A 21,644-nucleotide genomic window follows, 5' to 3' on the forward strand; every position below is an offset into this window, starting at 1 on the left:
ACCCCACCAAACCAGCGTTGATGAAGCCTTTTCGCTTTATCGCACACCAATCACCTTCTATTCGTTCCACAGCTAGCTTCTGTGCAATTCGGCAGGCCGCTTTTTCACATTCCCACTTTCAGAACTACCCCTCCCCCTCCTCTTCCCTTTCCTCCCACCACTACCTCTTGCGCAACCGCAACCGTACCCTCACCACCTCACGTCACCTCTACAGGGCCGAAGTCTTAGTCTCCAAGAAGAAGCCCACCGCTGCCTCCAAGATGACGACCACCGCGACGACCCTCAAGGGCCAGCCCCTCGACCGGCCGACGCTGGACGCCATGCTGCGCCGCCGTCTGTTCTTCACGCCCGCCTTCGAAATCTATGGCGGCGTTGGCGGTCTCTTCGACTACGGCCCCCCTGGCTGCTCTCTGCAGGCCAACATTATTGACCTATGGCGCAAGCACTTCATCCTCGAGGAGGACATGCTCGAGATCGACTGCACCGTCCTGACTCCTCACGAGGTTCTCAAGACCTCCGGCCATGTCGACAAGTTCGCCGACTGGATGTGCAAGGATCCCAAGAACGGTGACATCCTGCGTGCCGACCACTTCGTTGAGGATGTGCTTGAGGCCCGTCTCAAGGGTGACAAGGAGGCTCGCGGCGAGAAGGTCGAGGAGGCGGACGACCCCACGAAGAAGAAGAAGAGGAAGCAGAAGACCGTGGCCGTCAAGCTTGATGATGCCGTGGTCCAGGAGTACAGCGAGATCCTGGCCAAGATTGACAACTACAATGGCGAGGAGCTCGGCGAGCTCATCAAGAAGTACGACCTCAGGAACCCGGCCACCGACGTCCAGCCCTCCCCTCCTGTCTCCTTCAACCTCATGTTCCAGACTGCCATTGGCCCCTCTAGCAACCTTCCTGGCTACCTGCGCCCTGAGACCGCCCAGGGTCAGTTCCTTAACTTCGCCAAGCTCCTCGATTTCAACATGCAGCAGATGCCCTTCGCATCCGCCTCTATTGGTCGCTCTTACCGCAACGAGATCTCCCCCAGAGCCGGTCTCCTGAGAGTCCGCGAGTTCCTCATGGCCGAAATCGAGCACTTTGTTGACCCCGAGGGCGGCAAGAAGCACTCCCGCTTCGTTGAGGTCGAGGACCTTGAGCTTACCCTGCTGGACCGCAACACACAGCTTTCCGGCAAAACGGATCTCCGCAAGATGACGATTGGCGACGCCGTGCGCAATAAGGTCGTTGACAACGAGACTCTTGGCTACTTCATCGCCCGTATCCACCTCTTCCTCCAGAAGATTGGTGTTGACATGACCAAAGTCCGCTTCCGCCAGCACATGCAGAACGAGATGGCCCACTACGCTGCCGACTGCTGGGATGCCGAGCTCCTCACGTCCTCCGGCTGGATCGAGTGTGTCGGCTGCGCTGACCGTAGCGCCTACGATCTGTCTGTCCATGCCAAGAAGACCGGTGCTCCTCTGCTCGTCCGCGAGCGTCTCGACGAGCCCCGCGTCATCGAGGAGTGGCAGGTCGAGATCGAGAAGAAGAAATTCGGTCCCCAGTTCAAGAAGGATGGCAAGACCGTCGAGGCCGCCCTCGAGGCGACCACGCAGGAGCAGCGTGAGAAACTCTCCAAGCAGCTGGCGGATAACGGCGAGCTCGAGCTCGAGGTCGCCGGTGTTGCCGACGGCAAGGTTAAGGTCAGCAAGGACCTCGTCAAGATCGAGTTCAGGAAACGCGTTGAGAACACCAGGGAGTACACTCCCAACGTTATTGAGCCGTCCTTCGGTATCGGCCGTATCCTCTACTCGCTCATTGAGCACTGCTACTGGAACCGTTCCACGGATGGTGGCGACGAGGCTCGTGGTGTAAGTTAAACCACTCCTCCCTTTTCCCCTGATTTACTAGAACGATAGATGATGGACATGAGACGCTGACATCTTCACGCTTAGGTTCTCTCCTTCCCTCCCACAATTGCCCCTACTAAGGTCCTGATCGTGCCCCTCTCGGCCAACGCTCAGTTCAAGCCTTTCATCAAGAAGATCTCGCAGAAGCTCCGCAAGATTGGCATTTCCGCCCGTGTGGACGACTCCTCCGCGACCATCGGCAAGCGCTACAGCCGCAACGACGAGCTTGGTACGCCACTGGGCATTACTATCGACTTCCAGACTGTCAAGGACAGCACCATCACGCTCAGAGATCGTGACTCCACGAAGCAGGTCCGCGCGGACGAGGACACCATTGTGTCTGCTATCCAGAGCCTGGTTGACGGCTCCAAGGAGTGGAAGGACATTGAGGCCACTCTCCCGGCGTTTGAGGGTCAGGAGGTTGAGGTCGCTGTGCGATAAGCAGTTTATTTCATACCCCTCGATGTAATGAACTATGAAGAGAGAGACGGAGGAACGAGAGGAGAGAAGAAGAAAAAAAAGGCGGCAGTAGCAAAAGTCGCATGTGTAGCGGCATCTGTAGACATCTCAATTGAGCAACGTGGACTTGAAACTCCAATTTCTTTTTTTTTTCCCCTTTCCCCCTCTTAGGCACGTGTGCATAAGCCGTGTTTGTGAAAACATCTCTATAAAATAATGCAGTACTACAAGCTTTCAGTTCTGGTCGAACAAGAAGGAACGAACAGCAACGCCGCACCTAGAAGCAACAGTTATCCCAGCGTGCTTGCAAACGTCCTGTGAGACCACTTCCCGCATGAGTATAGATGAAGTAGATAGAACATGACTGAGAAAGCTTGTGCGGTGGCTGGGCTGGCATCAGTTTTGGGATTGGGGCCAATGAGTGGTGACGGCCCGCGCGGGAGGGGGGAGTGCCGGCTTGAGCTTCGTCAATGGAGAGGGAGGGCGAGGGAAAGGGAAAAAGGAAGATGGAGTCATCACCAGCGCCGGCATGACGTGCAGTAGTCACATCGCAGGTAGGGTAGCAGAGGTATTATGGCCCCGGCAGTTTTTCGCATGGGAGGCCTAGCACAAAGATCAGGCACTCTCTCATGGCTCGCTTGTGTTCTCGTCAGGCGCTTTCCCACATGGCACTCGGACATAGGATCAAGGTAGTAATAGTGGCGGCAAGGCCGACTTATACCATCCCAGGACGTCAACAAAGATTCCAGAAGAATATGTGATAATGCAAAGAAAACCGTGACGTTGGCAGATCATACTTCTTCGTCTCATCGCTGTCCTTGCTTCCCGGCACCGACGGAAAACGATACGGGGGGCTTTTCCCTACTGCAGGTGAACTCAGGGGCGAACCGAAGGCATGAACCTGCGACAGATCCGCGCATTGGAAACAAAACTGCGCAGTCTGTTCACACATCGTTTCGGCTGACCTCTGCCAGAGGTAGAGAGGCTGCGGTGGACGTTTGTAATCGAACGTTGGCAACATGGGTACCAAACATTGCATTGCTTCATTGATAAATTGATATTCAGATAATATAGGGAAGACGAAGATAGAGATACTAGCAAGAAACAATGTCTTCTACGCATAGTCTTCTCTATAGGCCACCCGCTTATCTTTCAGCAGGCTTTCTTCATCCGGGCAGTCTGACAAGGAGCACCTCCGGTCCACCTTCCGTGGAACATCTGCTTCTAGAATACGACATGGATCCTGCTCATCTCTAAGGGGTGGTGTGTTCTTGGGCATATATATGTTCGACAGGTGATTGATCTGCTTATGGCTTAGCTGCAGGCAGTCGATCTAGAAACATCAATGCTGATGATGCGGACTGCAGTGCTGCGTGTTTAGTATGTACGCTTTATAGCTAGATCTGCGGGGTCCGCAGGAGCCCTCCTGTCCTGTCCTTACCCTGATCCCCGCTTCTCTGAACGGAAATGGTGTGGAAAATTGTGAAACATGCCCACAATCTTGGTGAGAGGGATGAATCGTTGGCAGGAAGACGCTACTCCCAACTGCAAGGCACGTGCTTCACACCCGGCAGGGTCTGGTTCAAGCATGTAGGTTAACCCACAGATGGGAGTTCAAACCTTCAGCTCTTCAGAGTAGGGTCCTGGGCGGTTGAGGTTCGGCCGATGCCGATTCATAGAAAGTTATTGATCTCGAACTGTGACTGAGAGCTAATCCGTTACGACCTCCTCTGGGCCTGGCCTTGATATCGGCTTTCTTTGTCGGCAACCTTGTCCGATTTTAGCATGCAAGAGTTTATTGGGCAAGAATACTACAAGTTGAGAGTGTAAATAAGAATGTCAGTCTGGATTCGTCAGTTCGGGCCTCGTCAAAGAATTTTCGATCCGGTGGTTCGCAGCCTGACTGGGCAGGTAAAAAAGGTGTGCGACAATAACTGGGAACAAGGATCAAGGACCCAACCAACTCCGGGGCTCCAATTGTCTGGCAAAGATTGCGAGGGCAACTAGATGCTAAATGGTTGGTATGGGTTTGAGTTTGAATTGTAGCCTGATAGCTCGGAACTGCGTCCGGCACGGCCTTGCAGATTGACAGCAGCCACGGGAAACATGCATTCTGCGCAGGCTGCTTTGAACTGGCGTGTCAAGCATAGGCTGGGTACGAGGTTCTTTAGTTGGCCCTAGGCTTGTCAAATTTGAAGTGACGACTGGTGGCTGGCTGTTGTCGGCTGCATACGGTCAACTCCTTTGTGCTTGTCTCAATTACAGCAATTGGCGAAAACAGGTTAACCGTTCAGGTGTTGAGTGCTTTCCTTCGTTCGGTTTTGCAGGTGATCGGTGGCTTATTTGGGCTGCTAGAAGCTAACCTTTCATGATGAGCAACGCAGTCTCAAGGCGATAGTTTGTTGATCGTCAAGTTTATCCTTTTTCGCACGTGCAATGTAAGGTGCTGCAACCTTCGGTTCACCATTCGGTATAGGCATTAGCTCATTCCTTCTTGCAAGAAACAAGAGAAGGTTCATATGATGTGAAATGGCCCGGAATGGCCTTAGTCAAGTCTAGAGAGTCATGGGCTGGTGCTGCGGTTACCCGCAGTGGGGGCCGCATTGCGTGGGCTGCTCTTGTCTGTGTCCGTATTTGTCTATTCGTAATTTGATGCTGGAGCTTTGAGTTTGTAGCTGAGCGGTTCTGACGTCGCATCAGCGGGAAACAGATAACTAACGCCGAGTCGTGTGGTGTTAGACAAGGCGTCAAAAGACCGACACCGGGCGAAAGGGCAGGCCTGACAACCGGCGATGTAGACCGGACGACAGTATGTTGCTGTCTTGGGAAGTTGGACATTCATGTCAATGTGTCTGGAACGCAGAGATGGCGGAGGCAAACAGGCAAACAAGCGTGTCGGAGTCCCAGCCGTGGGGGAAACGAGCAGGGACGTTGTCGCATCAAAAGTGCCCCCTCAGAATTGTGGATGCTCTGGGAGGATGAACGAAAACAGAGGGCCAAGTGACAAGTGGGTGAAGCAGTTGCGACTTGAGTCCGGTGGTGTGGCTTGCTTTGACACGACATCATTCCCTCACCGAGTATGTGCAGTAAGAGGCAAGAGGTTGAGAGGAAGCGCCGCAGGCATCAACCCTTGTCGCCAGGCAAAACTCGGATTGGAACAAGTCTGCCGTCTCTGAGGGAGGAGAAGCATGTACCCTGCACAGTGCCTGTCTCCCTATATCGGAAACAGCGTAGAGAGAAACGGGGACTCGCCTGGGGCAGCTTGAAGGACAGGACCATACTTGGGGCAGTTTGGGGGCAGTTTCCCCGCTATGACGTCCCACGACCCAGAGAGAGTTATCCGTGCCGAGACGGAGGGAGTCACTGTGCGGGATACTTTATTTAAATTCTCAGGGACCTGGGGATTGGGAGGGTCTGGCCGAGGGGTCAGGGGCCACATTTTGCAGCATAGATCAAAACAGGAGGAAAGCAATCAGCACCAGTAGGCGACAGCTAGCCAAGCTGGCAAGCTACCTTACAGTGTGATACGGCGTCAGAAAGAAGGAAGGAGGTGCCATCGCTCCTCCTACTGTTGCTGTTATTGGTGGTCCTACAGTCAGGAAAGAACGTAGCAATCGACGTTGGGGTAGGGGAAACCAACAGGCACACACTCGTTCCTGCCCAACCAGGGCCGACCATCAAAAGGGTGTCATGGTGATGGTCAGCGTTCCCCTTCATGTTCCACCACCTCCCGGCCGGACCTTGAGCTCCACCTTTGGATGCAGCTTTCTCATTCGCCAGCAGGACGGGAGGCCTTCACTTAGGCGTCTTGCCTTCCTCAGTGTGACTTTCCGTCGTGCAGCACCTCCACTTCCCTCCAGGGTTAGGCACGTCGCCTCCACTTGGGCTGTTCTTTCCTTCTCTTGCCCATGCCCATGCCTTTTGGCCTGGCTTCCCTTGGGGACGTGCCTCCTTTAGAGCGACTCCCCTGCATTTTCCCCTCCACTAGCTACCGCGCTATGTGAGGAAGCAGCAAGGTATCCCGTGAGAAAGGTACCAGCTGGGTCACCTTCCCGCAGCAGCGTCTACCAAATATCCGTTATCAGTGCCGTTCTGGAGTCAGATAGGCCCTTAATTCTCCTAGTGCTCCTGCCAAACGATCCATTTTGGCCAATCTCCATATCTTCGTAGTACTCCTGTTCCGTGTTGTCTCCTGCCGAGTCTTACTGTTCATAAACCCGTCCTTGTGTAAATTGGCGCATATCTGATCAGTCCTGACCAACGTCCCGTGCCGCTGGGTATTCTGTACGAAACGAGAACAGAGAAGGCCAAGACTACCAAAGATAGGTCCCTTGACGCCCTACGTCTCCCCCCCAAATAGCTTCGACGCATCAATTCTTGGCTCTGGGTCCAGTTCCCAATTGTTCAACTGCACCGCATCAGCCAGCCCTGCCCGGCATCACATTGCGGGATCCGACTCTATACCTGGGACTGAGGAAAAAGCAGTGGCATTCTTCATCTTGTGCAACAATCTGAAGCTGAAGTGGATAGACTGGAGTTGTACACCCGCTTGACTTGCATAGCACATGTCCCTCCCCTCCTTTTGGCTGATCGACAGCAACCAAAGGCGTCCGAGGCGTGTCGCCCCTTTCCTCCAGACCACAGACCAGACCACGACTAGACAAGAATTCCATCCACCCCTCCTAGAACCACCCGCCTCCGAAAGGGAAATCCCACCCCCATCCGATTTTCGTCCTTGAATTTCGCTGCTCGCTTGCTTACTCCCTCGCTCTCCTCTGTTCATTTCCTCCTCCTTTTCCTTCTTCTGTCTGCTCCTCCTTCGTCAGTCTCTTGCTAGCACAGCTGCACTCGTGGTCCGGCAATCACTTTTGGCACCCCCCTATTTGCTCTGCTCAGTGCTGTCGTCAAAGAAGGACAAGACACCTTCTGGAAGCAGGCAACATTGTCTCCCTCATTTACCCGCATACCCTTGTTCCATCCTTCATTCTAAAGATACCTGGGGGGAAAAAAAGAAAGCAAAAAACCAGGAGCTGGACATCCGAACCAAACCGTAACCGTAACCATAGCCCATAGCCCACAGCCCACTGCAGGCCAGCAGATTAGCGGAGACCCAGGAGGCACGAGTACAGAGTACCAACAAGTCTACGAAACATCGTGTGTTCCATACCTTAAGCCATTGCCCGGGGCCTCACATCCGAGGCCAGCCACAGAAACAACCCGCCTCTATTAAACTGTAATCATCTGCCATTTCCCTGCCCGACACTGGAGGAAAAGAGATGGCGACACAAAATAGGTAAGCATCTCTCCTGCTTGGTTTTTGCCCGTTACTGCTTGCGACTTCACCAATACCAGCACCAGCGTTGCTATATCCCGTCCCCATCCCACACCCATCCCCCCCATTCCTGTCCCATCTCCACTACAAACAAGCAGGTCTTTCAGGCTTGTAGGCACCACTACACAGCACACAGCACACATTAGCAGCAGCAGCAGCAGTGGTCCTGTGCCACACAGCAGCACACCCACCCACAAATAAGCAGCGACTCGACTCGATTCCTCCAGTGAGGCTAGAAGTGGGGTTAATTTCGACTCGAACTGTCATGGCGCACCTCACCGATTGTCAACAGCCAACAGCCTGCTAATTGTGCTGCTCCCATTCCACACTTCCCATCTCTCCATACTCCAAGCCCCCTTTTCGCCATCGTTCGCTTCATTCGCCCGTGGTCGGCCATTTCATTGCTTCCTTTCCATTTGATTGCAACCACCGAGTCAAACCTCATTTCGAGTCCTTTGTCGCATGCAGATCAAACCAGCCGCCGTCGTCGTCCACGCTGCGCAATCATGGCTAACGAACGCAGTGTGTACTCGTCCGGCCAGTTCATGAACCCAGGCCCGGCGCCACGACCACCGACCGATCGACCTCGTCTTAACCTCGTCCCCAATAACAACCTACCTGGCAGCATGGCGAATATGGCCATCTCGCCCATCAGGAGCACGGCGACCTCGACGTACACCGGCTCCACCATCTCCCTACCGATTGCCCGCCAACAGTCGAACCAAATGGATGGTATGGGAGGCGTTGCCGTCAAGAAGGAGGGTTGGGCATCGGTGAAGGAATCCAAAAACTTCATTAACCCATGGAAGCAAAAATACCTCATTCTGCGCAAAGAGTCGCTCGACTTCCACAAGGCCGAGGGCGGCAAGGTTTCGTACACTCTCTACCTAAAAGATGTTGTCAACGTCGGCCGTGTTGAGGCTGCGGGCACTATCTTTGAGATCAAGAGAAACCCTAGCGGCGCTTCCAACAGCCCCGGCGAGGATGATGGGCAGACCAAGACCCTGCAGATTCGCGTCAAGAGCGACGACGACCTGTACGAATGGATTGACCTCATCTATGGCGCCTGCCCTGGAATGGGCGGTGTCAGCAACCCCACCAACTTCTCCCATGCAGTGCACGTTGGTTTTGACCCCCAAACCGGCGAGTTCGTTGGCCTGCCACCCGAGTGGTCGAAGCTCCTTAATTCGTCTGCCATCACTAAGGAGGACTATGAGCGCAACCCCCAGGCCGTATTCGAGGTCCTCGACTTCTACTCCGACTTGACCAAGCGCGCCGAGAACCCCCAGCAGTACTCCAGCCTTACTCCCACCCCGCCTGCCGCCAGCCAGCAGAACAAGCAGCTGGGCTATGGCGGTGGCACCGGTGTTGCGCCGCCTCGGCCTCTCCCACCTTCACAGACGCAGCGTCAACCCAGCTATAACACCCAGCCCTCGTCACAAAACCAGGCGCGACGGCCGTCGCCAACTGAGCAGCAACAGCAACGCCAACAGATGCAGGGCATGGCCTCCAACTACCAGCCGGATCCTCGCGAAGAGCAACGTCTTAAGCAGCTGGAGGCGCAGCGTGCGAGGGAACGGGAGATTGAAGAGCAGAACCGACGTGACCTGGAGGTCTTCAACTCTTCTATTCCCAAGACGAAGACGCCGACGGCTCAACAGGAGATTGGTGGTTTCAGTGGCAGTTCTTCCATCCCCCCCACAGACAGGTACAACCCCTCAAGAGCAGCCCCCCCGGCGCCAAAGTCGTCACAACAGCAACAGGTCAACGGCCTTCGTGCCCAGCGCCCAGCACCTTCACCGCCCACTGCTGGCACCCCTACTCGCCCGCCAATGACGTCGCAGCAGAGCTCGAGCTCTATGCGGGACCCCAACCAGCAGCAGCGTGTGCCTCGGCCAGACCAGTCCAGTCAGCAGCAGAGGTATCCCAATGGAAGCCCGCAACAGCCCAGGCAACCTCCTCAAGCTCAACCTCAACCACCGTCTCGCCTACCCGCCCCTGTCAAGCCGTTGAATGTGTCCAAGGCCCAGCCCGCGCCTCAGAGCGATGCCGTCAAGGCCGCAGAGGCTGCTCTTACGGCCAAGCCTCCCGCACAGGAGCGCCAGAAGGACGTTCGCATGTCGACCATGTCCGAAAGCGAAGTCATGGCCAAGCTCAAGGAGGCTGTCTCCAAGGACGACCCGAACCTCTCCTATTCCAAGCAGAAGAAGATCGGACAGGGTGCTTCCGGCTCCGTCTACGTCGCCAAGGTCAAGGAGGGCGCTGTTTCGCCCATCGCTCGCGAGGTTCTGCGTGCTCAGGGTATCAAGGCTCAAGTCGCCATTAAGCAGATGGACCTTGCTCACCAGCCCAGAAAAGAACTGATTGTTAACGAGATTATGGTCATGAAGGACAGCAGACACCGCAACATTGTTAACTTCCTCGATGCCTTCTTGCGCAACAACAACGCCGAACTTTGGGTTGTCATGGAATACATGGAGGGAGGTGCTTTGACAGATGTCATTGACAACAACCCCAGCATCACGGAAGAGCAAATCTCCACAATTTGCCTTGAGGTAAGACATAACTTACTATGCAGTTACAGGCGATGACACTAACACCTACAGACTTGTCGTGGCCTGCAACATTTGCACTCTCAAAACATCATCCACCGTGATATCAAGAGTGACAACGTACTTTTGGACGCTCGTGGCAATGTAAAAATTAGTGAGTAGACCCCAAACCTCCCTAAGGCGCCTTGACTAACCGGGAATAGCCGATTTCGGTTTCTGTGCCAAGCTCACCGAGACTAAGTCGAAGCGTGCGACGATGGTGGGAACGCCATACTGGATGGCACCAGAGGTTGTCAAGCAGAAGGAGTACGGACCCAAGGTTGATATCTGGTCGCTGGGTATCATGGCTATTGAGATGATCGAGTCCGAACCGCCCTACCTGAATGAGGAGCCTCTGAAGGCTCTCTATCTCATCGCAACCAACGGCACGCCGCGCCTCAAGAAGCCCGAGAAGCTGAGCAAGGAACTCAAGGCCTTTCTGTCGGTCTGCTTGTGTGTGGACGTCAAGAGTAGAGCATCTGCTGACGAGCTCCTGGCACACGATTTCCTCAAGCACGGCTGCCCGCTCGGCAGCTTGTCTGAGCTTCTCGCCTTCAAGAAGCACGCGAAATAAGCTGGCATGCAAGGGACTGAACATTTACAGTTCAGATGCACTGCATCCATAGTGAGAAGCGGCGTTTATGGAACCGGTGATTTTGTGCAATATCTGGCACTGAAACAAGGCCTCAATCTGCGACCTTGCATGAGACTTCCCCTCGCCCATTCACTATGACGTACTCATGACTTTCACCATTTGAATCGACGCGGATATCCTCAACACCCTTCGGACTCACGGGGGACGACAAAATGTTTCGTTCAACCCATTTTTATGGCGGCATGGGAATCTTTTGCTAATGGTCTCGGTCACATTGCATAGTTGTTTAGTCACTGAAGGGGAGGCGAGGGCGAGCGGTAATTTAAAGGGAACGAATGGCCCGTGATATCTGTGACTCCATTGATCGAGGGGAATAAAACAATCCGAGACGGGCGAAGCGGACATGCTGTTCGCGTTTCACAGGAGCAACATCATGAGTAGAGGGGCCAGGCAGCGCTGATAGATAGTCTCAATGAAAAGGATCAACGAATAACGACCCTAGTTGGTGAGAAACAAAATGAGATGACTTTTTGTTTGATAAATAATCCAGTGTTGTAGATGCCACAAGGTTATGTCGGAGGTGAGTTGCTTATATCTCAACCTAGGTTTATACCGTACTGACTGACCAACACATTTGCTTGGTTGAGTCGAAGAAGATCTAAGCAACCCCTCAAAGTCACCAGTCGCGGTAAAGATTCGGCCCGCTCGGCCCCTGTCTTCGTCTTGTGAAACCCCGCTGGTCTCGTATTCGCATTTCCTCGTAGTGCGGCATCCGAGAAAAACGAGGCCGCCGCCAACCACATCCAACGAATTGTTTCCTTCTCTGCAACTTGAACCCCGGTGCCGTTTGTTTTTACCAGCTGCCTGGCTGCCGAGTGTGCGCCAGTCGATTTTCGATCACTACTGCAGGGCCGATCCGCTAGGTGGCATTAGATCGTACGGCCCCCGGCTGGCTGACAGTTCAGCCCCCGGGATGGAAAGCCCAATGGATGGGTCCGGAGGGTCGTCGTGCTCAGCGCCGGACTCGACACCGACAGCCATGGCGACGACACCTAATGCGGCCATGACGGCCGCAGTGAGTGGTTCCGCCATAGCCTCGACATCAGTAGGGAATGTCGTTGGCGGTTTGGGTGCGACATCTGTCGTCTCGCGACGCTCGCATCCCAAATCAAGGACTGGGTGTAGGACATGTAAGAACCGGAAAATCAAGGTGAGTTCAGACCTCGTGCGAGAGGCTTGACGGTGGAGGAGTGAGACCGTTCAGCCATTTATCTCCAAGGTCTCTCATATCACCGTTATGACGCCCCGATCGAACGCCGCTTGTCTCTCATCAAGGTAGCACAGACACAGACTAACACAACCCTAGTGTGATGAACACAAGCCATCCTGCCGGAACTGCATCAAGCACGCCGTTCCGTGTGACTTTCTCCAATCTCAACGCCATTCATCATCGTCATCTGTTCCCCGTTCACCGGGCGGTACTCAGACGTCGGGTCCCAGTAACGGCACACACGGCGCCATCACGGGTTTCGGAGGTGGCGGCGGGATTGACGACCTTTCACTTAATCTTATCGACCTGGAATTGATGCATAACTTTACTACGTTTGCCTACAACACGCTCTCGACAGACCCCTTGGTGCGGCAGATGTGGAAAGTGCCTGTTGTCAGACTCGCTCTTGAGTGTGACTATGTAATGCGCGCTTTGCTGGCCGTCTCGGCACTTCATCTCGCCCATCATCGGCCGGAGAGGCGCGATTTTTTCATCAGTAGGGCACTGACATACCATCAGATGGCAAGTCGAACAGCCATGGGCCTGATGGGTGCTCTGGATAGCGAGAACTGCGAGAAGCTTTACCTTTTCTCAGTGCTCACCATTTTCTTTGGTATGCCTTACTCCCCCCAATAGTCGTCAAGCTGGCCATAGTGACTGATGATTGCAGCTCTTGCATGTCCCCGCAGATCCTCCGATTCCCTAATTATGGGCGAGTCCTCTTTTCCGGATTGGATGTTCCTCCTTCGCGGCACCCGAGGCCTGATTAAGATTCTGGACCCCCGGTCTTACACCGGCCCCTTGCTCCCCATGTTTACTCACGGCCGTGAGCGGTTCATACACACTCGCGACGAATCCAAGGTCCAGTCGGACTTGTTGGCTGACCTTCAACGGCTCGTCAACAAGACATGCGCGAACCCGGAGCTGTTGCCGATCTACAACCGCGCCATCGATGAGCTGCGGCGGACGTTGAGCGTGTTTCTCTGGGACGGTGGGCGCGGTATGGACATCACCGACGCGTTCGTGTGGAAGTACCTCATGGCCGAAGAGTTTTTACCCTTGTTGAAGTCACCAGGGGCGACGCAAGAGGCCGTGGCCATCTTTTCGCACTTTTGCATCCTTCTCAAGAGGCTCGAGAATGAGTGGTGGCTTCAAGGGTGGGCGACGCATCTAATTTCGAGGGCGTGGACCTTGTTGGATCAGGATCATCGGCTCTGGATCCAGTGGCCTATTGAGGAGCTCGGATGGGTGCCCCCGTGATGAAATTTGTTTCGTTGTGGTGTGGCTGATGTACTATGAATGAAGTATGTATGGTGTTCACGGCAACATGTATAGGCGGGATGCCAAACGAGGCTGAGGCAGAGGCGGTCTTGCTGCTTGATATCGTCGATGTATTTTATTCCCTTTTCCAAAAAACGTCCCCTTGACGCCAAATGACTGTTGTTGCAAGGTGACATGAGTGATTGAGCCGGGTCTTGATTATATTCTCTAATGGCGCTTCAACGTTGAGGTTTTTAAATAAATGCAGCTCGACTCCTCCGTTCCCCCCCTTTCCCTCGGAAATATAACTATGGAGACGCAGTTGGCGCAGCATGAATCTTGGATATACGCGGTTAAATGGTCGGTTCCTGACACACAGGGGAGCCCCCATTCAGTCAAATCGTTCAGTCCCAGAACGCCACAGAGACGATAATAGATCGTAGAAGGGCTAAGCGCCATTACATTGTCACCGTACAACAAGCTGGAATACTGGTATATGCTAGTGATTTTGAGACATGCCCAAGTGCCCTTCAATTGCTGCCTCAGCGCGTCGTCTGCCGCGCAGATCCATACCATCAATGACCTGGTACCATGTATTGAGACTGTTGGTATACCCCATGTCTTTCCGACAAGCCATCAACCATGACGACTTCGGCCTTAAATAAAGCCAGACAATACATGTGTGCATGCCATCTATAAGCCAGAGATAGTTGCCAGTTGTTCTCAGTATTATGTACGTATAGTATTATTATTCAGAGGCTTGTAGATTGGAACAGCCAAGGAAACATGTGTGGAATTTGAGTGATGCCACCTAGCCTGAGCCTGATTGTTTCCAACTCCACGCCCGGCCCGTACTTGGGAAGGCGGGTTGGACGGGGGAAACATCATTTACGGTATCTCCCGATAATAAGCTTTCATATAACGTTTCTTCGAAAAAATGCAAACTCGGATTTATGACGGCAATATCTGTTAGTTCGGTTTTCTTTTAAGATTCCGTTGAAACCGAGACTTGCACCATGTTTGCCAGACTTTGCATTGAACGGGCAACCACTTTACCTTTAATGAATTAGCAACAAGATAGACGTTTTTATTTTATTTTTAATAGTGTTGAGTCAGACAAACAAACATGAAAGAGATGGGTCTCGACCATGCCACGCACACCATAATATCAAAATCTTCATTGACGCGTGTTCACAGCACATATGCCGTATTTTCGCGGCCCTGGTGCCATTGTTTCTTAGCTTTGCAATGGGGCTGGCCCAAGTAGTTCAGCCAAGAACACCACGGGCCTGCGAGATGCTCGTTTCGGAAGTATTCTTCAACCAGTTCAGAGACCTTTGTCTCAGCCTTCAAGCTACCGCCAAGTTGCCTCTGTTGTAGCCTCAATGGATACGGTAGCTTCCTTTCTTTTCTTCTTTATCAGAGACCAAAACGTCACTCCAAAAACCCATAATTTCACACCTTCAGAGCGGGCCTTAGAGGAAACATTATCTCAGAGGTCTGAGACACTACCATGATTCGTAGTAATTTCCGCAATATAGCAAGGCATGTAAGGGCACTAGCCATTCTAGGGATGAAACAGAACCCGAGGTCATTGTGCTGGATGAATTTTAGGACATGTACTATTGAGACGCCAATGCAGACGATGGCCTTAGAGCCACTCTCGAGACGCATGCACAGCTGAACAATAGGACCTGAGGAGATCATACCAATAATTAGCGCTCCATTTACACGATGGCCTGCAGGGCTTTTAGTTGGACCCATAACCAGAGAGGCGAAAGGCTCGTTTTCCAACAAGCATGTAGTTGTGACGCCGGTGGTTTGTTTCTCTACTCGAAACGCCCCAAGAGCTGTCAAGTGAGCACGTTCCACTTCAAAGGGTGAGGGGTTCACGAAATAGAAGCTACTGAATGGATTCCACACCAAAAAAAAAAAAAGGAAAAAAAAAGGGGGGGGAGGTAGCATGTTGTCACTAGGTTGCAACGATGTAACCTTGACTGCCATTATAAAGTGTAGATTCCAAAATCCCATATCCTTCCAAGCCTCAATTTCCCGTCCGTGGATGGCATCAATACATGGTCCTCCAACTCCAAGCGCCTGAATGAAACAACAGTACCAACTAGACAATATCGCTAAGAACTTGTGCCACAAACATCGTAACTGCTGTAGCCCGAGGCCTGTTGCCACGTCGTCAAGTGATCAATAAGCACAGGGTCGATGTTTCGGTTGGCTTTGATGAAAATCGTCTCGTATGGATGCACGTTCGTCCCAAAATACGCGCCATTCCAAAGTACGTCCCCGTTATGAGAAGTGTCGCACTCCTCAATATACTTCTTGGAGCTGTGAAAAGCCGTCATCATCAGATCTACCTCATATCCTTGCTTCGTGAAGAGGCCCGTAGCACCAACTTCAGCATGCACCGCATGGTTCCAGCCATCGTAGCAGCCAGCGAGGCCAACCGCGTCATTTTCGTTGCCGAATTGATCAGGATCAGAGGAGTTTGGAGGAGGATGGAGGAGCAAATCAATGCCAATATCGTCCGTGGCCCAGATCATGGATTGTACGTGGAACCGGGGCCAACAGTTGCCGGTCATACCAACCAACTAGATCACATCAGGATCGGTGCGCAGTTGCACAGTTTCAGGGGGGTCTTACCTTGATCTTGTCGGTAACACGATCCAAGTACAGGTCACTCCAGCAGGATTTGGCCCAGTGAGGGAGGAATGGACCGCGAATGCTCGCATTCATCATGATGAATCGCTTGTATTTCTTGTACAAGTCATTCTCCCGAAGGACCTCCCCGTAAGCGCCGAGATCGAAGCAGGTGTTGTCACGTTTGACAACCCTAATGTTTTTCTTCTCGGGTATAATGCTCGATGCGTTTGTCTCGCCATTAAGGAGAAACACAAAATCGGCGGCGTCATGCAAACCCTGCTTGATAAAGAATTGGAGGTTGTCGAGGGCAGGAGCGGACTCGGCGAAGGCGTAGAGGATCAGTGTCTTGCCTTTGGCAGGCGAAGACGCGGGCTTGGACGAGTCAGAAGATGATGAGCCAGGCTTGTTCGAGCTGCCTGCCGCACCATCTACTGCGGACGGCGTCGCCTTTTCGGGCTGATTGGAAGCCTTAGCATCGGCCTTTTCATCATCTTCCTTATACCATGGCGGAAGCGAGACCTGGGGCGCCTTATCTGGATGGGATGCGCCCGGGGGTGACTTCGATTTATCTGGTGATGGCTTGCCGGTTTTACTGTTGGATTTGCTGTCGGACTGGGAATCAGGATTCCGTAAGGGCGCGATGGCGTCTCCAGACTGCTGATGTGTCTACAGAGAGAATGTCAGAGACCTCGACGGGAACGCCCTTGGGATACTTACAATACGCGCGGGCGTGTTCGGTGTTGTCTGCGTAAACGTTGATAGCGTCCAAAGGACGAGGAGAAACATGAGTAGCCCAACGACAGTTTGTTTGTTGGCCGGAAAGCTCGACGCCATGGTTTCGGCTGTGTTGATGGGCGAAAAACTAAACTCGGAATTCGAAAAAGTGCTCGGGCCCAATGCTCGCCGATCCAGAAGCTCGTGGCCACAGCCGCTGTTAACTGACCAAATGAGCAAATAAACAAAAGGAACAGGTGACTAGAGGGCTCGAAGGCAGAAGCAAAAGTCACAAGGCGACTCTGTCTGGATAACGGTGGTAATTGGAAGGAGAGCACTCGAAAATGAAAGTGGAAAGTTGGAGTGAGTTGGTCTCTTGTCAGAGGAAAGTCGCATCAGAACAAGGGACCCAAGTCGATGCATGACGGACGCCAGGGAGCTCCATCTGGCATCCATCTAGCGTCCGCGTTGCGTAGCGTGTGTGACAGCAGCTATTTAGGGAGGGGTGGGCTAGACTGATGGGAATTAAAGGGAAGGAATGCTGTTTAGAGTTCATGGGTTGAAAGATGGTTCACCCTCGCCTGGGCTAGCTGGTCTCCCACTACTGGTAGTGGCAGCCAGGAAAGTCGTCAGGAGCTGTCACAGTGGTGTGGTACGTGGCCGGACGATAAGACAGCCAGCACCAACATCGAGAATGAGGATGTCCATAATCTGTGGCTCTGAAGGTTCGAAGGATATGCAATGTGGTGGGGGCGCTTCGTGCCGGATACACATCGACATATGACATCTCTCCACCCACCCGGCGACTTACCAAGAGCCAGAATTCTATGTACACCACTGTCCGCGTTTCCTGTGGAACCCTCCGATCTGGCGGCCGGGACACCCCACAGACCCGGCGGGGCGGCACTCGCAATGCACGTACCCTTTACCGAGGAACAGTTGAAGGTGATGTTCTTCAATGGGCTGTTCCCTGGCCCCCAATCAGCGGGTTTGGTCTTAGGAGCTTTCTTTTTTTCCCTTCGCGGGTGTTGTTGCACGCAGAATCCCCATTAGGGGTGTGCCGCCCGCTCTGTGATACCCCTGCATTCGTCCCTTGCATTCTGCATCTGGCCAGTGTCATATCGTACCAATTGCGCAACGCCATTTACACTAGTGATCAGGTTTGCAGTTCGCCGACGAAACTGTGCCCTATGAAGAACAAACAATGACATGTTTAATAGGGCATTGTGCCGAGACTCTGGCTAGCCTTGGCTAGTAGTGTGTTCCTGGAGTGGCTTATTATACCCCCTACTGGCGCCAAACTTTGAGAGAAACATTAGATGCACGTCAAAGATGTCATTGTTGACGACCGCCAACCATCACCTGGAAAGAGAAATCTGAATTGACACTACCCAAAATCCTGCGATGACCTCACCTACAACTGCTGCAGCCGCTAGTGAGCGATAGACAATGCAGACCGCGACGAACGCTGCAGTGGTCGGGGTAGTTGCATAGAGGGGTGCTTGCCGACCCGGAGCTGCCTTATCTGGAATGGAGTTGGAAGGAGTCGCTACGTCGAGCGGGGGTTGCATCAAGTGGAGGCCTATCTCACCTTCCTCTGGATGAACAGAAGAGAAGGAAGCTGCGTAACGACTCACGCTTTCAACACCAATTCTCGACGAACAAGGAATCTCTCGAAGCTGCAAAATCCGAATTTAATGTACCATGTCTGCCATCACGATCCAGCCGCCACTCTCCCGACGCGGTCACGGCCCCGGCCTCATCATATTGATTGAACAAGGGATCGATCTGACCAAGCATGATGAGATCTTGGATCCTCCGCCGGCTCAGAAATGGGCCGAAGAGGGTTATGCAATCGCTCAAGTTGTTGTAACGCCTGAAGACAACCAAGTTGCCCAGAACGTCAGTTCTGCAATCGAAAAACTCAGAGCCCTCGATAGCTGTGATGACAAGTACAAGTTCGGTGTTATCGGTGAGTTCTCTGTAACGATAAATACGCCGAGTTGACCACCTAATCACATTTGGCAGCCTGTCTTGCCGCACCGTCTCCGCATGTTGTCAAAGCATTGGAGAAGTATCCCGAAATCAAGGCCGCTGTATTCTTCAACTTCTCTCAGTCTCTTAACATTCCCACTCTATCACATCTTATCGGGGCCGAAATCGACATCCCTCAGACAAACCCACCATCCAAAGCATACTCTTATGCCTCAACTCGGGCAGGCGAATTCTTTTTAATCCCGAGACACCCCAATTTCAATGCCAATGCTGCCGGTTTAGCCCATACCCGCACGTTGACTTTTTTGAAACCCATCCTCGGAGGGCCCTATTTCGATCTTGAGGCTGTCTGGGAAGAGCACACTCTCTTCGAGTTTGGAGAACGAAATGTCGAGAAAACCATGGCCACCATGGTGGAGCAGCCCTATGTAGGTGTCTCGAATCTAGGTGAATGTATGCAGCACTGACAGCTAGGAGGTCAACCACATCCCTACGCTCACTGGCGGTATAGGTCGAGCCCATCTTTCCAGCTTTTACAGAGATCATTTCGTCTTCAACAACCCCGATGACACTGAGCTGGAGTTGGTAAGCCGTACAATCGGCATTGATCGAGTGATCGACGAGTTTGTTTTCAAGTGTACCCACGATAGGGTCATAGACTGGCTGTAAGCGCGCTCCGATAACATGCCATTCTGTTTGTTCTGATTTGTCGATAGCCTTCCCGGGGTTCCACCAACTGGAAAACACCTTTCCATCCCATTCACCAGTGTTGTCAATGTCCGAGGAGACCACCTCCATCACGAGCACATTGCATGGGACCAGGCAACCGCATTGCGCCAGCTCGGTCTGCTTCCGGAGTATCTTCCCTTCCCATACCAAACCAACGGTAACGGCCCGTCTAGTGGTAAAAAGTTCGAGTACCGGTTGCCCGTGGCCGGCGTGGAGTCTGCGCAGAAGCTTGTGGACGAGGGCGCGGTTAAGTCGAATAGTATGTTTGAATACAGGACGAGAGAAGTCGACGCTTAGTCGGCCCTTGTGATTTGCTCAATATTGAACGGAGGTGAGTCACTTTAAACGATGGATTGTTTAGTCTAATGACGAGGACTTTCTGTTTAGTTTATTAGGTTCGGCTATTGTTCTACATACCACTCATCAGCAAATCATGATCTACATTCTAGGGCCAGAAGGTGAAGTGCTTCTCGAGGAAGCCTGGTAATGTGACCCCTGATACTTCTTGTTTTCCTCGCCCCAGCGTACCTCCTGATCGACCTTGATGCGGATGCCGCCTTGAATCGTAAGGTCTTCGTCTGAATCAAATTCGTTTTGGTCCTTAACAGTCCGTTCGGTTCGTCCGGTGACACTTGTTGTGACACCGTACTTGCCGTCTTCAGTCCCGAGACGCTTGAAACCTTTATCGGCCGATTTGCCACCGGTCCCTCCGATTGTTATGAGTTCCGTAGGACCACGACTGCCCATTTTGGTGGCACGACCACCACTCTGTCCACCAGAAAGGTTGTATTTGGTTGCTATGCTTCCAAATTGCGAAGAGACCTTGACCATGAGCGGCCGGAGTGTTGGCAGGCATGCACTAATCACACCACAAGCGCACTCAACGACACACCATGTGCATGCCGTTGCAAGAGTCCCTAGAGAGGTTAGCACTGAGTATAGCCTCCAGCATCGGTTGCTTACATGTTGTGTCCGCGATTTCGAATTGCATAATCGTCGTGAAGCGGTAGATACTAGCGAACAGGACACTACTCTCGTTAGCCACTTCCTCCTTACCAAGAATTACCGGGACTTACAATCCACCTAACAAAAACATGAAGCATAGCGACAGGCGCTGCACAAGTGTTACCTGAAGCCTCCATACCTGACCGATGGGCAGGCAGAGAATCGCGACGTCCGTCAGGATGTTAGGAATGGCGTTCCCAATGAACGAGGCCTTGAGGTCTATACAAGTGCCATCTATCCATGGCATGTATGCTTTGGCTACTGGCGTACACTGGAAGACACAGACTAGGACAATCGATATCCACCAAGCAATGGTGATGGCTCCCAAAATTATGGCCGAGATTTTGAAACCCCTAGACGGGAAGATACGGCGATACATCAGCAGCAGCGAGAGCTTGACGAACATGACGGCGGTGACATATATGCACTCGAATGCTAGCAGAAGCTTGAGGAATTCCACCTGTTGGTTCAGGGATAGAGTTACGGCATGACGTCCCAGACCTTGCGCGATCACTATCATCAAGTAAGTCGATATTCCACCTAAAGGTTTTGTGGCTTCTTCGCTTACTAGCATAGTTGAGAGCTCCGGCAACAAAGGTAAACAACTGATAGACGATTCATTAGCCTCCTTTTGTCACTCTGTATAAGACCGCAGGGCGCACCAATCCAACCACCATGAACCAGTCATCGAGGCCGTAGTGAAACCCAACCGTCCATCGCGCCCAGAACCGCAATCCTACGAATACCGTCGCGAGAACAAGTAGCGCCGTGGTGGTGCCACTCAGTTCTGGCCCTCTATCCGCTAGAGGGTCTTGTAGAGGCGCAGTGTCGGCCATGTAAACTGAAACAAGGCAAGCTGGAAACCGGGATGGTCGGCGGAAAAACAAATATCTGAGCGCTGGCAATAAAATATAAAGAGATGAAATGAGACGTGGACGAAATCAACTCGAACAGGAACAAAATGGGCCCCAATAGGAGAGCTGTTGGCGCATTCTCCAAGTCCTTATACATGTTTTTGTCGACACCATGCTGGGATAAAAAGTGGTGAGGTGCAACTGACTCGACATTCGAAGGGCGACGGCATGCCGGACGGCAGCGACAGAATGGCCCATCGGCCCCTTTGAGGGGCATGTCGCACTGGGAT

General features: G+C 52.8%; 6 protein-coding genes across 6 annotated transcripts; 4 read left to right on the forward strand and 2 right to left on the reverse strand.

Annotated features, from left to right (window-relative positions):
* Positions 1-20: 20 nt before the first annotated feature.
* Positions 21-2,336, forward strand: CTRU02_213699 (glycyl-tRNA synthetase; the record flags this gene model as incomplete). The annotated part of the gene is made up of 2 exons (XM_036729966.1): positions 21-1,856; positions 1,941-2,336. 2 exons carry the CDS (start codon positions 21-23, stop codon positions 2,334-2,336), a joined length of 2,232 nt encoding a protein of 743 aa, XP_036578227.1.
* A 5,856-nt stretch (positions 2,337-8,192) lies between these two features.
* CTRU02_213700 (ste ste20 paka protein kinase) lies at positions 8,193-10,851 on the forward strand (the record flags this gene model as incomplete). Its single annotated transcript, XM_036729965.1, has 3 exons — positions 8,193-10,241; positions 10,293-10,392; positions 10,442-10,851. 3 exons carry the CDS (start codon positions 8,193-8,195, stop codon positions 10,849-10,851), a joined length of 2,559 nt encoding a protein of 852 aa, XP_036578226.1.
* A 994-nt stretch (positions 10,852-11,845) lies between these two features.
* On the forward strand, positions 11,846-13,402 carry CTRU02_213701 (C6 zinc finger protein; the record flags this gene model as incomplete). The annotated part of the gene is made up of 3 exons (XM_036729964.1): positions 11,846-12,082; positions 12,239-12,755; positions 12,813-13,402. The coding sequence occupies 3 exons, from the start codon at positions 11,846-11,848 to the stop codon at positions 13,400-13,402; spliced, it is 1,344 nt and encodes a 447-aa protein (XP_036578225.1).
* A 2,132-nt stretch (positions 13,403-15,534) lies between these two features.
* CTRU02_213702 (uncharacterized protein) lies at positions 15,535-16,891 on the reverse strand (the record flags this gene model as incomplete). Its single annotated transcript, XM_070206105.1, has 3 exons — positions 15,535-16,005; positions 16,058-16,723; positions 16,751-16,891. The coding sequence occupies 3 exons, from the start codon at positions 16,889-16,891 to the stop codon at positions 15,535-15,537; spliced, it is 1,278 nt and encodes a 425-aa protein (XP_070060137.1).
* A 1,584-nt stretch (positions 16,892-18,475) lies between these two features.
* CTRU02_213703 (carboxymethylenebutenolidase) lies at positions 18,476-19,792 on the forward strand (the record flags this gene model as incomplete). The annotated part of the gene is made up of 4 exons (XM_070206106.1): positions 18,476-18,743; positions 18,800-19,194; positions 19,244-19,431; positions 19,483-19,792. The coding sequence occupies 4 exons, from the start codon at positions 18,476-18,478 to the stop codon at positions 19,790-19,792; spliced, it is 1,161 nt and encodes a 386-aa protein (XP_070060138.1).
* A 141-nt stretch (positions 19,793-19,933) lies between these two features.
* On the reverse strand, positions 19,934-21,336 carry CTRU02_213704 (uncharacterized protein; the record flags this gene model as incomplete). The annotated part of the gene is made up of 5 exons (XM_070206107.1): positions 19,934-20,412; positions 20,459-20,523; positions 20,572-21,013; positions 21,069-21,105; positions 21,163-21,336. 5 exons carry the CDS (start codon positions 21,334-21,336, stop codon positions 19,934-19,936), a joined length of 1,197 nt encoding a protein of 398 aa, XP_070060139.1.
* Positions 21,337-21,644: the final 308 nt, after the last annotated feature.

This window comes from Colletotrichum truncatum (genome assembly GCF_014235925.2).
Source record: "Colletotrichum truncatum strain CMES1059 chromosome Unknown Contig_0010, whole genome shotgun sequence".
Lineage (NCBI taxonomy): Eukaryota > Fungi > Ascomycota > Sordariomycetes > Glomerellales > Glomerellaceae > Colletotrichum > Colletotrichum truncatum.